The sequence below is a fragment of the Limulus polyphemus genome, unplaced genomic scaffold (genome assembly GCF_000517525.1).
Source record: "Limulus polyphemus unplaced genomic scaffold, Limulus_polyphemus-2.1.2 Scaffold1115, whole genome shotgun sequence".
NCBI lineage: Eukaryota > Metazoa > Arthropoda > Merostomata > Xiphosura > Limulidae > Limulus > Limulus polyphemus.
Genome location: NW_013666725.1, coordinates 8814 through 23090, shown reverse-complemented (window position 1 = coordinate 23090; position 14277 = coordinate 8814). Strand labels below are relative to the sequence as shown.

At 34.0% G+C, this 14277-nt stretch overlaps 1 protein-coding gene across 1 annotated transcript in view; it reads left to right on the top strand.

Moving 5' to 3' along the window:
• Window positions 1-14271, top strand: part of LOC106462189 (protocadherin-16-like) — a 50450-nt gene extending 36179 nt beyond the window's left edge. The window contains exons 12-17 of the mRNA XM_022389386.1: window positions 2163-2220; window positions 9352-9483; window positions 10040-10098; window positions 10523-10801; window positions 12595-13045; window positions 13447-14271. Of these exons, the coding sequence (XP_022245094.1) occupies window positions 2163-2220; window positions 9352-9483; window positions 10040-10098; window positions 10523-10801; window positions 12595-13045; window positions 13447-13530 (1063 nt within the window). The 3' untranslated portion in view covers window positions 13531-14271. The remainder of the gene's footprint in view (window positions 1-2162; window positions 2221-9351; window positions 9484-10039; window positions 10099-10522; window positions 10802-12594; window positions 13046-13446) is intronic.
• The last annotated feature ends 6 nt before the right edge of the window (window positions 14272-14277 follow it).

Here is a 14277-nt window from a genome sequence, read left to right as displayed (position 1 = left end):
CAGAGCACAGATAGCCCTTGGTGTAGCTTTGCGTTTAACTACAAACAGCAACTGCAATGAATGACTTTTGAATTCATCAAAATGTTGCCCCCCCCCCCAGTGGTACAGCGGCATGTCTGCGGACCTATAACGCTAAAAACCGGACTTCGATACCCGTGGTGGGCAGAGCACAGATAGCCCTTGGTGTAGCTTTTGTGTGTTTAACTTCAAACAAACAAACAAAATCAAAGTGCTTTTATCATTGAATTATGAACACCTTATAACTGGAGTAAGTTAAAAACAATTCATTCGATTCAAATAGGTTGAAATAAAATACAAATGAAGTCGATATTCCTTGTTATTAATGAATACAATGAACTCTTAAGTTATTTGTTGTAGACATTCGTAGATTAAAACAAAATGAGGCGTCTAAGCTAGTGGCTACGGTATATTGGGAAAGGCTATTACTTAAAGTGCAAATTAAGATAAATTACGACTGTAATTTAAATCAGTTAAGAGTATGGGAAACTGATTACATTACACTGCTTCGTCACTTGGATACCTCTCTCTCTGTTAGTATTACTTCCGTCTGTAAATATATATATATTTGTTTTATTTTTTACATTTTACACTACAGCAGTTTGAAAAATAGAAAGGATTATATATATATATATATTATGTTTGTAATTATAGATGTTATACGTGCAATACAATTTATTCATAAACAACTGTGTTAGGGTTTTAAGTTTAGTTGAGTTGTTGCACGTTATACTGAAACTTTTTTCTTCGTGGGCCGGGCGTGGCCTAGTGGTTAGCTGTTGTTTTGTGTATCGAAAGGTTTGAGGTTCGAGACATGATATCGCTGAACACGCTCCACACCTTCAGCTGTAGGTGCGTTATAAAAGAGACGGTCAATCGCTTTATTCGGTTCAAATAGCCGGACAAAGCCCTTGAGGTGACGGATCCCAGGGGGTTTCTGATCTATCCATTTAGTCCACGCACGCATAAGGTGTCGTTCACGCTGAGAATTCCAGTTTTATTTTTTTCTCGCACATTTATACATTGAAGTAACTTGATCTTGCTGCCTTTTTGAGCTAGCCCCCACAAAATTACACATTTATACATTGAAGTAACTTGATCTTGCTGCCTTTTTGAGCTAGCCCACACAAACTTACACATTTATACATTGAAGTAATTTGATCTTGCTGCCTTTTTGAGCTAGCCCACACAAACTTACACATTTATACATTGAAGTAATTTGATCTTGCTGCCTTTTTGAGCTAGCCCCCACAAAATTACACATTTATGCATTGAAGTAACTTGATCTTGCTGCCTTTTTGAGCTAGCCCCCACAAAATTACGCCTTTCAATGAATTTTTTCAAAGCGTGTGAGATATTTTATTTGTGTCCGTAACGATGGTGTTTGTACGTTTTGTAGAATAAATGAAATCGTGTTTGTTACATTTAGTCTTTTTTTTTTGTCGATTTTCCAAATTTCGTAAATGAGATACAAGAACATTGTTTTCTCATTCAAAGTTCCTCTGATATAGTGATATATTATCAGTTATATTACTGCTGACAGATCTTTTTTTGGTTGTTATTTCAGGGTATAGTATTCATTTTACAAACACTATTTTTTAACATGCCATATCACATAAATATCCTAGTTGCTATATATAGTGTTGTTGTTGATGTATCATATCACAGAAATATCTTAGCTGCTATAAATATTGTTGTTGTTGATGATGTATCTTATCTTAGAAATATCATAGTTGTAAATATTTTTGTTGTTGTTGATGTATCATATCATAGAAAAATCCTAGCTGCTATAAATATTGTTGTTGTTGTTGATGTATCATATCACAGGTATATCCTAACTGCTATGAATATGGTTGATGTATCATATCACGGATATATCTTAGCTGCTATGAATTATTGTTGATGTATCATATCACAGATACATCCTAACTGCTATGAATATGGTTGATGTATCATATCACGGATATATCTTAGCTGCTATGAATTATTGTTGATGTATCATATCACAGAAATATCCTAGTTGCTATAAATATTGTTGTTGTTGACGTGTCACAACACAGAAATGTCATAATTCTTACAAATATTACTGCCATTGACTTGTCATGATTCGGATGTTTCATAAAATTAAAAATGATATATCTCAGCTATGCCATTCCTGTTCTATCGAGTAAACAAAGACTTTTAACTGCACGTGAACATCAAGTACTGAAATTTAGGGAAAAGTTAATCTAATAATCGATAAATGTTTTGTGTTTTATACTGAGTGATATGTATGTGTTGATTCTTATTTTTGATATTTTTAAATAGTACCATCACGTCGTTAAGGATTATTTTATATCAAACTGTTTAGAAAACACGTAGTTATGGCACGTGTTTTACATGGGATAATTTCCCTTTTCGTACAATACCGTGTTAAATAAGTTTCCCATTCAATCTCGCCAGGTGGCAAAGGTTAAAAGATTACGCGGAATCTATTATGTTTTAGAGAACACGAAGTGAGTATATATAAATATATATCTCATGGTCTTTCAATTTAATGAAATAATACACGAATTTCACAGTGCATCTTTTACTTAAAGAAAAATTGTCTGTGTATGTTTGTATTTTCACATCAAGAGAACGCGTAGATCATCACAAGGTTCATATATTTAACTCTTAACTGATGTAGCCTGTGTACTATGTCTTACCCAGCTAACTCATGTAGACTTTGAATTGTGACTCATTAAGTATAAAACGTGCATCATCCACCACCTATTTAACAGATATCACAACACACGCAGATTCAACAGCCTAAGGTCAAGTTTATCTACATGTTTCTGTGTGTGTGTGTGTATTGCATAAATCTACTTATAAAAAACCTGTTACGTTTGCTCAAAGTCAACACTCAGACATAAGAATAGTTATCGTTATCCGGCAACTCTGAATCTCCACTCTGTTGGGGCTTTCTGCTTTATTCACGATTATGTAACGGTAATTAAGATTGAGGATCTCACTTTATAAACAGGTCAGTTGAATGGATAGCCACAGCACGTGTGAGTTACGTGAACAACAGTACCTTCACGAGCAGAGAGCGATTAATATCAAAACTCAGACTTTAATGGGGTTTATTGAATATAAAGGCTTAGGCACTTTTTTTTTTTTTTGCATACTAACTTTATTTGACTGGCCGTGAGTAGCTCCACCTGCAAAAATTGGACAACACACACGCACATTTGTCCAAACAAATGTATCTAGTTTCATATTTTTCCCTGTGGCTACCTACATAAACTCATAGGCATTACAAATGAGTGCAAATTTAATTACTTGAAACTTTAAAATCAATGACGACAGCACGACCTATTTACAGTACACTGATCTCGAGAAGAAAGATACAAACCAACTTGGAAAATCTTAACCCTAAAATTAACGATTCGGGTCCAGAAGGACCCTATCTGATTTGTAAACACCTTTTTTTCTTAATTATTTATACATCAAACTTCTGATGGGTCCATGATGCTGTTGATTGCAGAAGCCTTGTTAGCATACGAGACACACACACACACACAACACAAAGCTTAAACACAGATGCCGTAAATATTACATTTAATCTCTGTACTAATTTACGTAGTGCGTTTGTTTTCCGCAATCTACTCCCACAGTTTTGAACCTATCAGGACCAAACTTGATAGGGTTGGGGGGATTGAGGCGGCCAGGAGACTGTCCTTATCTATATAGTATAATCCACTACCAAGGGAAAACTAAGGGGGCTACAACACGTCCAGTAGGTCACCCTGGCATGGTGGTATCTAAGAGTAGGTTTTCGGGGTCTATGAACCCGAATCTAGAATTTGATTCTGTGTTGTTGGCCCCCGTGCTCAGATTTTAAGATACTTAAGGTTTTATTTTCTGATACGGGTCCCTTCCCATTTGGATAACTATTGAAGTAACTAGGGGTAATGGGGGAACTTGATTCTGTGTTGCTGGCCCTCGCGCTCAGACCCGTACCAGAAAATAAAACCTTAAGTATCTTAAAAGTGCAGGTTACGGATCATTACAAGATTACTTTTAAAAGACTAGTGTGCAGGTTACGGAACATTACAAGATTACATAAAGAAGGTATAGTGCTCATGTTATGAGATATTACAAAGTTATTTACAGAAGACTCATGTCCAAGTTATGGAATATTACCAGATTACTATGTAAAGTACGTGAGAAAACCCGACAGAAATAAGTGGGACTAGCAGAAGATAATCGCGCTTCATTGCGTGGTTATGATTCACAGAGGCCTCAACATACAAATCAAGTTCCCCATTACCCCTAGTTACTTCAATAGTTACCCTAATGGGAAGGGACCCGTATCAGAAAATAAAACCTTAAGTATCTTAAAATCTGAGCACGGGGCCAGCAACACAGAATCAAGTTCCCCATTACCCCTAATTACTTCAATAGTTACCCTAATGGGAAGGGAGTCCAGACTACGAAGCATTACAAGACTACTTTTAGGAGACTAGTGTGCTGGTTACGAAACATTACAAGATTACTTTCAGGAGACTAGTGTGCAGGTTACGGAACATTACAAGATTACTTTTAGGAGTCTAGTGTACAGGTTACGGATCATTACAATATTTCTTTTAAAAGAGTAGTTTGTAGGTTAAGGAGCATTACAAGATTACTTTTAAAAGACTAGTGTGCAGGTTACGGAACATTGCAAGATTACTTTTAAGAGACTAGTGTGCAGGTTACGGATCATTACAAGATTACTTTTAAAAGACTAGTGTGCAGGTTACGGAACATTACAAGATTACTTTTAGGAGACTAGTGTGTAGGTTACGGATCATTACAAGATTACTTTTAAAAGACTAGTGTGCAGGTTACGGAACATTACAAGATTACTTTTAAAAGACTAGTTCTAGTCTCCTAAAAGTAATCTTGTAATGCTCTGTAACCAGCACACTAGTCTTGTAATGCTCTGTAATTTGGACACTAGTTTTCTAAAAGTAGTCTTGTAATGCTCCGTAATTTGGACACTAGTTTTCTAAAAGTAGTCTTGTACTGCTCTGTAATTTGGACTCTAGTCTCCTAAAAGTAGTCTTGTAATGCTCCGTTATCTGGACTCTAGTCTCCTAAAAGTAATATTGTAATAACTCGTAACACGGACACTATATCTTCTACAAGTAATCCTGTAATGCTCTTTTACGTGGATATTAATCCATTACAAGTAATCTTAGAATACCTTCAAGCTGGACATTCGACACAAAACATACATGTAATTGTAAAGACAAACTTGGAAGTTTTTCTCTCTTCTAAAACTTCATGATAAAATTCGAAAAACAAAGATAGGTACTTCATGCTCAGTGACTATCTTTGAGTGACTGTAGAGATAGATACCTAAGGGCTTTGGGATGCTTGATATTGTAATTTGCGTTAAACATGAAATTAACTTAATTTTTTCGACAAAATGCATCTTGTAGACAGAACACTGTATTCATATTTTTAACCAATTGACCCTCATTTATAGAAATATAAGATTTTGTGGAAAGTTACATGAGCATAATGATAATAGTACTTAAAGAATTGTTTTTCCAAAGAGCATAATAATAATAGCACTTAACGAACAGTTTTATAAGAGTATGCTAATAATAGCACTTAATAAACAGTTTGGCTAAGAGCACAATAACAGTAGTACTTAACGAACAGTTTTGTAAGAGCATAATAACAATAGTACTTAACGAACAGTTTTATAAGAACATGCTAATAATAGTACTTAATGAACAGTTCGGCTAAGAGTACAATAAAAATAGTACTTAACGAATAGTTTTTGTAAGAGCATAATAATAATAGTATTTAACGAATAGTTTTTGTAAGAGCATAATAGTAATAGTATTTAACGAATAGTTCTGCTAAGAGCATAATAGTAATAGTATTTAACGAATAGTTCTGCTAAGAGCATAATAGTAATAGTATTTAACGAATAGTTCTGCTAAGAGCATAATAGTAATAGTATTTAACGAATAGTTTTTGTAAGAGCATAATAGTAATAGTATTTAACGAATAGTTCTGCTAAGAGCGTAATATTAATAATAATAGTACTTAGCAAATAATAATACAGAGAGCATAGTAATAATAATAATAATATTTAATAATCAATTCTGTTAAGAGCAAAATAATAGTATTACTTATCGAAAAGTCCCCCGGTGAGACAACGGTAAGTTTACTGAGTTACGACGCTAAAATTTGAGGTTCGATTTCCCGTGGTCGATACAGCAGAGAGTACAATGTGACTTTGCTCTAAAAACAAACAAATAAACTTATCGAAAAGTTCTACTAAAGGCATAATGATAATATTTGGCGAAATTGTTTCTAAGAACATAATATTCATAGTACCTAACGAACAGTTCTGTTAAGAGCGTAATAATAATAATAATAATAACGTTTACAGAATAGTTCTGCTAAGAGTATAATGATAATATTTAACGAACAATTCTACTAAGAGTATAATAATAATAATATTTAACGAACAGTTCTGCTAATTGTATAATAATAATATTTAACGAACACTTCTGGTAAGAGTATAATAATAATAATATTTAACGAACAGTTCTGCTAATTGTATAATAATGATATTTAACGAACAGTTCTGCTAATTGTATAATATTGATATTTAACGAACAGTTCTGCTGATTGTATAATAATAATATTTAACGAACACTTCTGGAATCCGGTTTCAAATTTCTGAATGCTGACTGCAACCGAAGTCATATGATCCACATGTGACAAAATCTTGGTTGGTTTTTCATCCAGATTTTACGGACGAAGTTTCGGCCCGGCATGGCCAGGTGGATAAGGCGCTCGACTCACCCGTCACATTATAACGCCCCCACGGCTGAAAGGGCGAGCATGTTTGGTGTGAGAGGGATTCGAACCCGCGACCCTCAGATTTCAATCCCACTATTCGTTGGTAAAAGAGTAGCCCAAGAGTTGGCGGTGGGTGGTGATGACTAGCTGCTTTCCCTCTAGTCTTACACTGCTAAATTAGGGACGGCTAGCGCAGATAGCCCTCGTGTAGCTTTGCACGAAATTCAAACAAACCTAAAGACCTAGAATATTTGGTTATAAAGATAATTTAACGACCAACCATCTAAACGTCATATTATTGTGGCGCGCTCTTTTTTTTAATTACGTTTCTAGCTGTTTATTTATTCTTTTTTATTTTACTAAATGAATTTGAACGTTAGTGGAATAAGTTTGGAGTTATAGCCACTAATTTTGTTTAGGTTTGTTACAGTAAAAATAATGTAACTTTACCCCCTGAACCACCCAAAAAGTGAAATGATTTTCAGTTAGGAATACGCCCTTCACCTTTATTAGAAAACTTTGAAAATAATGTGTACATAGAGTTGAGTACGTTGCATTCAAAATATTTTGGATATTTAAATAAGGAAGTAAGCAGCGTTTCTTTATATCGAACAATATTTTGACATTGTTTTGCGATTCATGTGATCTATGCGATCAAACCGTTCTAACAGGCGCCGTTCTTGTAAAATATATGCATTATGGAAACGTGCAGAGAGGAGTGCTATTCTTTGGACATGACACTCTTACAATGGAGCCTTTTGCAGAGAAAATTATTTTGCAGGGCTTTTGTCATGAGGCATGATTGTCAGATAGAGCACGTTCGATGGTGACATGACGAAACTGACTGTAACGACGTAGCGAAGCTTCCAAAGTGTTTTAATATAACGTACTCAACCTTTGTATAACATTGTTTCTACATTCATTGAAAGTCAAAGGTTTTAGTCACATACCATTATGTATAACACTCTAATTCAATTTTCTCTCAATTTACATCAAGTTTCCTAACATGGTGATATTTGGCAGTTATTGGTTATGAATATCGCACATTTTAGTTTTATTTCAATAAAAGGTTACATTTAATCCTTTAATGTATTCTTCTTCTATTAAACTATACGAGAAAAATACATTTATTCTACAATTCAAAACATACATTTCATTGTATCATTATTCGTCATATCATGTGATTATGTTTGTTTTATCTTATCTCAAACCTACATTGAGTGGCCTGGGTCACCGTTCTGTGAATCTGAGGGTCTATAGTTCGCAACCCGTTACCGAAAAATCACTCTCCGCACTTTGGGGCCGTTGGCGTTTTATAAGAATGACGGTTAAGTTTTACTGTTCGATTAGAGTAGCTTAAGAGTTGGTGGTAGGTGCTGTTTATTAGCTGCCTTCCCTCTAAACTACCAATTCTATATTAGCGCTGAAAACTCTTGGGTAGTTTTGCGCGAACATCCGAAACAAACAAACCCAGTGTCTGTAAAAAATAATACCTCTTTATCAAGCTAAACCATGTGACCCTATAAAAGTAATACCTCGTGACTCGTGATATTTTGTACCTCCAAGAAAGTTGCATCCTGTGTTCATGAAACGTAATACTTCATGTACCATGACATAATTTATGAGATTTTACCAAGTGACTTTAAAAACTTTAACCCGCTGAAAGTGATACCCATGATTTGTAAAAAAGAAAACTCTTCTGCAGGGCTATTGTCATGAAGCAAGGTCAAATAGAGCACGCTCAATGGCGAAACGGTGACACTGACTGTAACGACGTAGTGAAGCGACAAAATTGTCTTAATATAACATGAATCAACTTACTCAACTAATTTGGTCACAAATAAAATAAAATCACAATTGTCATTGAGTGGGTAATACTCTTCATCAAAGCTTCTTATTCTTAATTAAACCGAAAGCCTAAAATGGACATGAATGTGAAGTAGAATGAGATAAGCAGTATGATACGCTTTATATGTATATAATATATATGTTTATTAGCACACTAAAGCTCTGAATAAATGTCTATAAGCGCATATTTGTCGTTAATGTACTTACATCAATCACACACGCTAGATTTGTAGCCACGTGCACTACTTGCAAATGTCTCATTAGGCCTACAGATACATGTTCGAAATAAAACTCAATTAGAATGAAATATGACAGAACTGCATTATATTTTCTTGGCTCATTTATTCTCGGACTCGGGTTGATGTTTTAAGTGTCTTTCTCACAGTTCAAAACTGAATTCGAAAGGTTAACGATTGTTGTGGTATGGGGAGAATGGAAACTAGCTGATATTTTATATTGTATAAATAATCTAAAGGTTGAGAACGTTCTAAGAGAAAATTGTGAGAAAAAAAAAACATTTTCTAAAATAGTTATCACTGACCATGTGTTCAGTTTTTCATATTGATCAGTGAATATAGATCTAGCCTAATGCAGAATGGCGTATACCAAGACATCGTTATTTTTTTTGCATTATTTTTTTTTATACCTTAGAATGATGTAGCCAGGCTTAACATAACTGTGATGAATGTCAATGACAACGATCCAATTTTCAGGCAGAGTCAGTATACTTTCACTGTGCATGATCCGGATGTAAGAATTGGATCTCTTGTAGGAAAAGTTGAGGTGAGTGAAATTGAGGAATTGTAAAATATAATTACTGATTGAAAACTGGAACGTATTTTGGGAGATATTTTTGGAAAAGCTGAAGATATTTATATATAATTTTCAAACTGACTTTCTAACTGAAACTATGAAAAGCACGTTTAAAAAAATAATAATATAAAGATAAATGTGCGAAGAAACAAATTAATTAACATGAGAACGGATTATCTTATTTTATATATTAGAGAATTTATTATTAGTATTTTACCACATACATAAAATATAAAAAGGATTAAGCTTATGTGATGTAATTTTAGTTTATAAACAGAGTACAGGCAATTCATTAATCAGCAATGTGCTACATAACTACAAAGCACGTTCTTTATAGAAGACCAATCAGAGCTCAGAAACTATAGCTTGTACACTTTCCCAAGTTTTAAAGGCATTCTTTGTTTTAATCAATCACAAGCTGAGAAATGTTCGTCGTATAGACCATTTACAGTAGCTTATACAAATACGCTGTTTAGCTCAAGAAAACGAAATGTTTAAATAGTTTCGTCTATCGACTCTTGTGCAGGTAACAGATGGAGACTGGAATGATAAGATAGATTTACAAATCAAAGGTCCATTTTCTGAGTAAGTAACACTATTTCGTATAAAGAGACAATTTTTTATGAGTTTGGTATTTGCTAGCAACATTTTCTCTGTAGCGAAACTGTTTCTTTTTACCATGATAGCATCTATCCATTCTTAATCTGTTATTCAAAACTTACTTCAGAAGGTTTGAATTCTGTTCGTTGTATTATAGCTATTTATTATTTCATAGGTTTTAATTTATGGAAAGTTTTCACCTTATTTAATTATTATCAGTAAAATATTGTTTCGATTCTAAGTGGATAGATGGTTTAATTGACCACAGTCGGTATGTGTTAACATATCCAACAGATTTACACAATTAGGCAGTAGGAACAAATACATGTGTGGTACTGTTGCTTATTTTGTTAATTCTAAATATATGTGTGGCGTTATTCCTGATTCTCTTGATCCTGATTCATTTCAGTGTTTTTTCTATCTCGAATCGTGGTGAGCTCCGCATCCGACAGGTTGAGCACCTAAATTCATCAATAATTCACATGATTGTTGTTGCTACAGACAATGGAGTCCCACCCCGCCAGTCAAGCGTTTCACTAACTATTACATTCCCCGAGGAGTTATTGCAAGGCGGTGTATCAGAAGAAAATCATCCCAAGAATTCCTTTATTTTGATGGTGGTTTTTGGAGTGATACTAGGGACTCTATTAATTGTCATTGTATCCCTAACACTGTATATACTGAAGAGGTGAGTCTTGAAGAGGAGTGTAGTTTTGTCTCACAATTTCAATCAGGATGGTTAACGCATGAAATGGCCTTTTTTGACTGCATTACATATATTCTCTTTGTTCCAATTAACTCAGGACAGCTTGTTAATCAAGAGATAATGATAAGATCTTTTTAAAAGGGAAATAATTCTTTATTTAAATTGAATATAAAAAAAAGGAAACAAAATTTTTAACAATTAGCAGTTCAATTAAAAATGCAACGTGTCATCTTAGTTAGAAATGTGTCCTACTTTCGACTGGTGCCCATCTGTTGGACTAAATCAAATATATTTATCGTTTTTAAAACAAGAGTGCCCATCTTCTTCATGAAACGAGGCCAGTTCATTTACTATAGTTTTTAAGTCCACTTAAAAAGTGTATATATCTGGTCACCTTACACCAAACATGGTTTTTAATATATTTTCATAGGAGTCTGCACCAAGCATATCACGTAAATGTATACTCTAAACTATTTTAATCGTCAAATGAAGTTGCACTATTAGTTATTATGTCACAGAGACGCTATTTTCATAAGTCCCTTACTGCTGACTCTAATTTGACCATTCAGAATGCTAATATCAACTAAGCATTAGCGAATATAAAATAAACTGTGTCATGTCGTTCTTTTCTTGGTCAACCAATACGTTAAACGGAGGTTTTAATACCGAAAATTGTTAAAGCAAAAATATTAAAAAAAAACATTTCATTAAACATTAAAAATAATTTGGTATTAAAAAGCAGATTGTGTCACGAGACTTTAACGATGTGTAAATAGTTCTTTTCCTTGTAATATTTATACCTGTATAGAGTAGAAGCTCACAGTATATATATTATTTCTAACGTTTACACTGTTTAAAGTGCCTTATAGTTGCCATATGGGTGGTATCCAAAGGAGTCTTTCGCACTTTAGGGGTTCACTATGATTCACTTACACTAGAGAAATCAGCATGTCTATAGTATTAAAAAGCAGATTTCAAAAGATCAAGAAACACGAGCACTTTTACATAGTTGACTCTTCTTCTTCAGGAGTAATAAGAATTCATTCGCATTTTTAGTACCAAAAATGAATCCTGAATACTTTTTAGCCACACAGCAATTCATCACTCTAAAAATCCATAAGGAATCTCCACATTTAAAACAGTCGTCCATCTTGTGCTGGGATCCACAATAAGCCATCCCAGTTACAGATTTATCATGCTCATCCGTGCTCTGAGGGTGAACTAAAGACCATTTATAGAATACTAATCCTACTTCTACATTTGTGCAAAGTAAGTTTGAGACCAGGATTCCTCGCAAGCCAGGCGAGTGCTCTATCAACATAGATCCTTTCAGAAAAAGTATTTTTTTTCGGGCCTTATTTCAGGGTCAAGGGATGATCACTAGTTGGACACCCGTTTTTCTTTAGTAATCTAATTTGTTTGAATCATCTCCCATGACCAGGATTCGAACTGGGACTCGATATTGTTTTATTTGTAATTAAGCACAAAGCTACACAATTACTCATGATACTCTCATCGAGTGAGGGTAGTCCCAACTATAATAATCAACAAGGATCCATGTACACTAGTAGTCTCAAGCGATCATCTGATTCTTGTCTTTGCATTTCATTGCTGACACCATTTTATGAAAAATATAATTATTAGATACCAGTTTTATGAGTGATTAAATCGAATTAGAAATATTTTTCGTTACCTGAATTTGTTCGTACTTTGTTTGCGTGTTTATAAGTATCGCATCTAGAATAAAGTAAATATACTGATTAATTGTTTTCAAGCAAGCAACATATCGAGGAGCGCCCTTCTGCTGTTCGAAGATCTCAATATCAGAGTAAAGTGACAAGGCCGCCACCGGCGAGGATCCAACCAGCCATGCACAATGACGACCAGAACCAGCCTGAGCAGGGCGCTGACAGGAATGCAATATTTATTGTGGATCAACCTGAACTCAAGAATGTGAAAGAAGAAACTGGCAATAACAGCAAACCATCTCCCCAAGCTGAACACGTTAAAAAACACAAGTTACATTCTCCAGATGATAACTTTCGAGAAAATCCACAAGAACACAAAACAGAAGTGATTAAACAAAACCAGCCCAATGTAAATGGCTATGCCCAAGGTTTAGTGACAGAACTACAAAGTAAGATCCATACTATCCGATGGCCAAATGGATCCATTCCGCGACGAGTTAAGAAGCTAAGCTGGGATGAAGACGAAAGATCGATTGGAGTGAGTGTAAAATTCTTAATGAATTACTACAATCTAAATTATTCATACATTGGAAATTATTTTTGTTGTAAAGAAATTGTGAAGTTCCTTAAATTAAATAACTGTATAATCTCTTATTTTAACTGAGGCTCTGTATTCTTTTTTGTTCCTCTGTGTGAACAGTGATCATTAAATATTTTCAAGAAATATCGTATTTCGCTATATTAGCATTATTTGTCGATAGAACGTACATGTATCTTTTATTTTACGATATGCCAACATTGAATATTGATTCTAATTGTAAAACGGAACAAGAAAATATCATAAACGTTCCTGACTTTGAGTTTCAGCAAATATTATGCCATTTAGTGTTATTGTCGTATCTCTTAATGGATAATAATTATATAATTTTTGTTTTACAGACCGAGCTAGACCCGGATGTCAGCGTAATTCCATTAAAGTTATCAGGAACAATGGACCGTTCAGACATGTTAGCCTACTTTTGATAATAACTAAATGCAGTTCTTCGGTTTGAAAATGCTTAGTAACAGATCCTATGAGTCTATCCCATCCGAAAGTGCTTGTATATATGAAAAACACTTAATTTAAATCTCTTTGAAATTGTTTTCAAAGATAAAAGTGCCTTTTAGAAACACTAACCTTCAAGTATGTCATCTGAAACGAAGAATAACATATCGCATTGAATATAGGAAAGACATCCCGATATTATAGCTCTCCACTATTAAACTTCCAGTTTTTGATCTAATAAACATATTTAGAATCTTTATTTTAAACGTGATTTTCTGTGATCAGTGTAAAGAATATTGACTAGACAAGAATTCCATCATGATTGTAATGGCGTTCATATATCCAACAAGAACACCATGGCCGTGATAAATTTGATTTAAACAAAATAAAGATAAAGACTAATTCATCATTTGATAGTTTTTACAAATAGGGGCTTCCACATTTTTTATACATTATTTTGCTTGCAAAGAAAGCAGTAGAGAGGGTGTAGGATATTGCACTGGCAGCAAAACATATTTTTGGTTTTACATGTTACTAAAAGTACAGCAGAATATATATAAATTCAAAGGTTGTTGTTGAACGACATAACTGCGTCAGAGCTTCTAAATGTTTTGTGTTTGTAGTACCTGTTCAAAGAATACCGATTTTTCAGAAAATGTAGTAATTGTTCAATGGCTATTGATTTTTCAATACATGTAGTAATTGTTCAATGGCTATTTACTTTT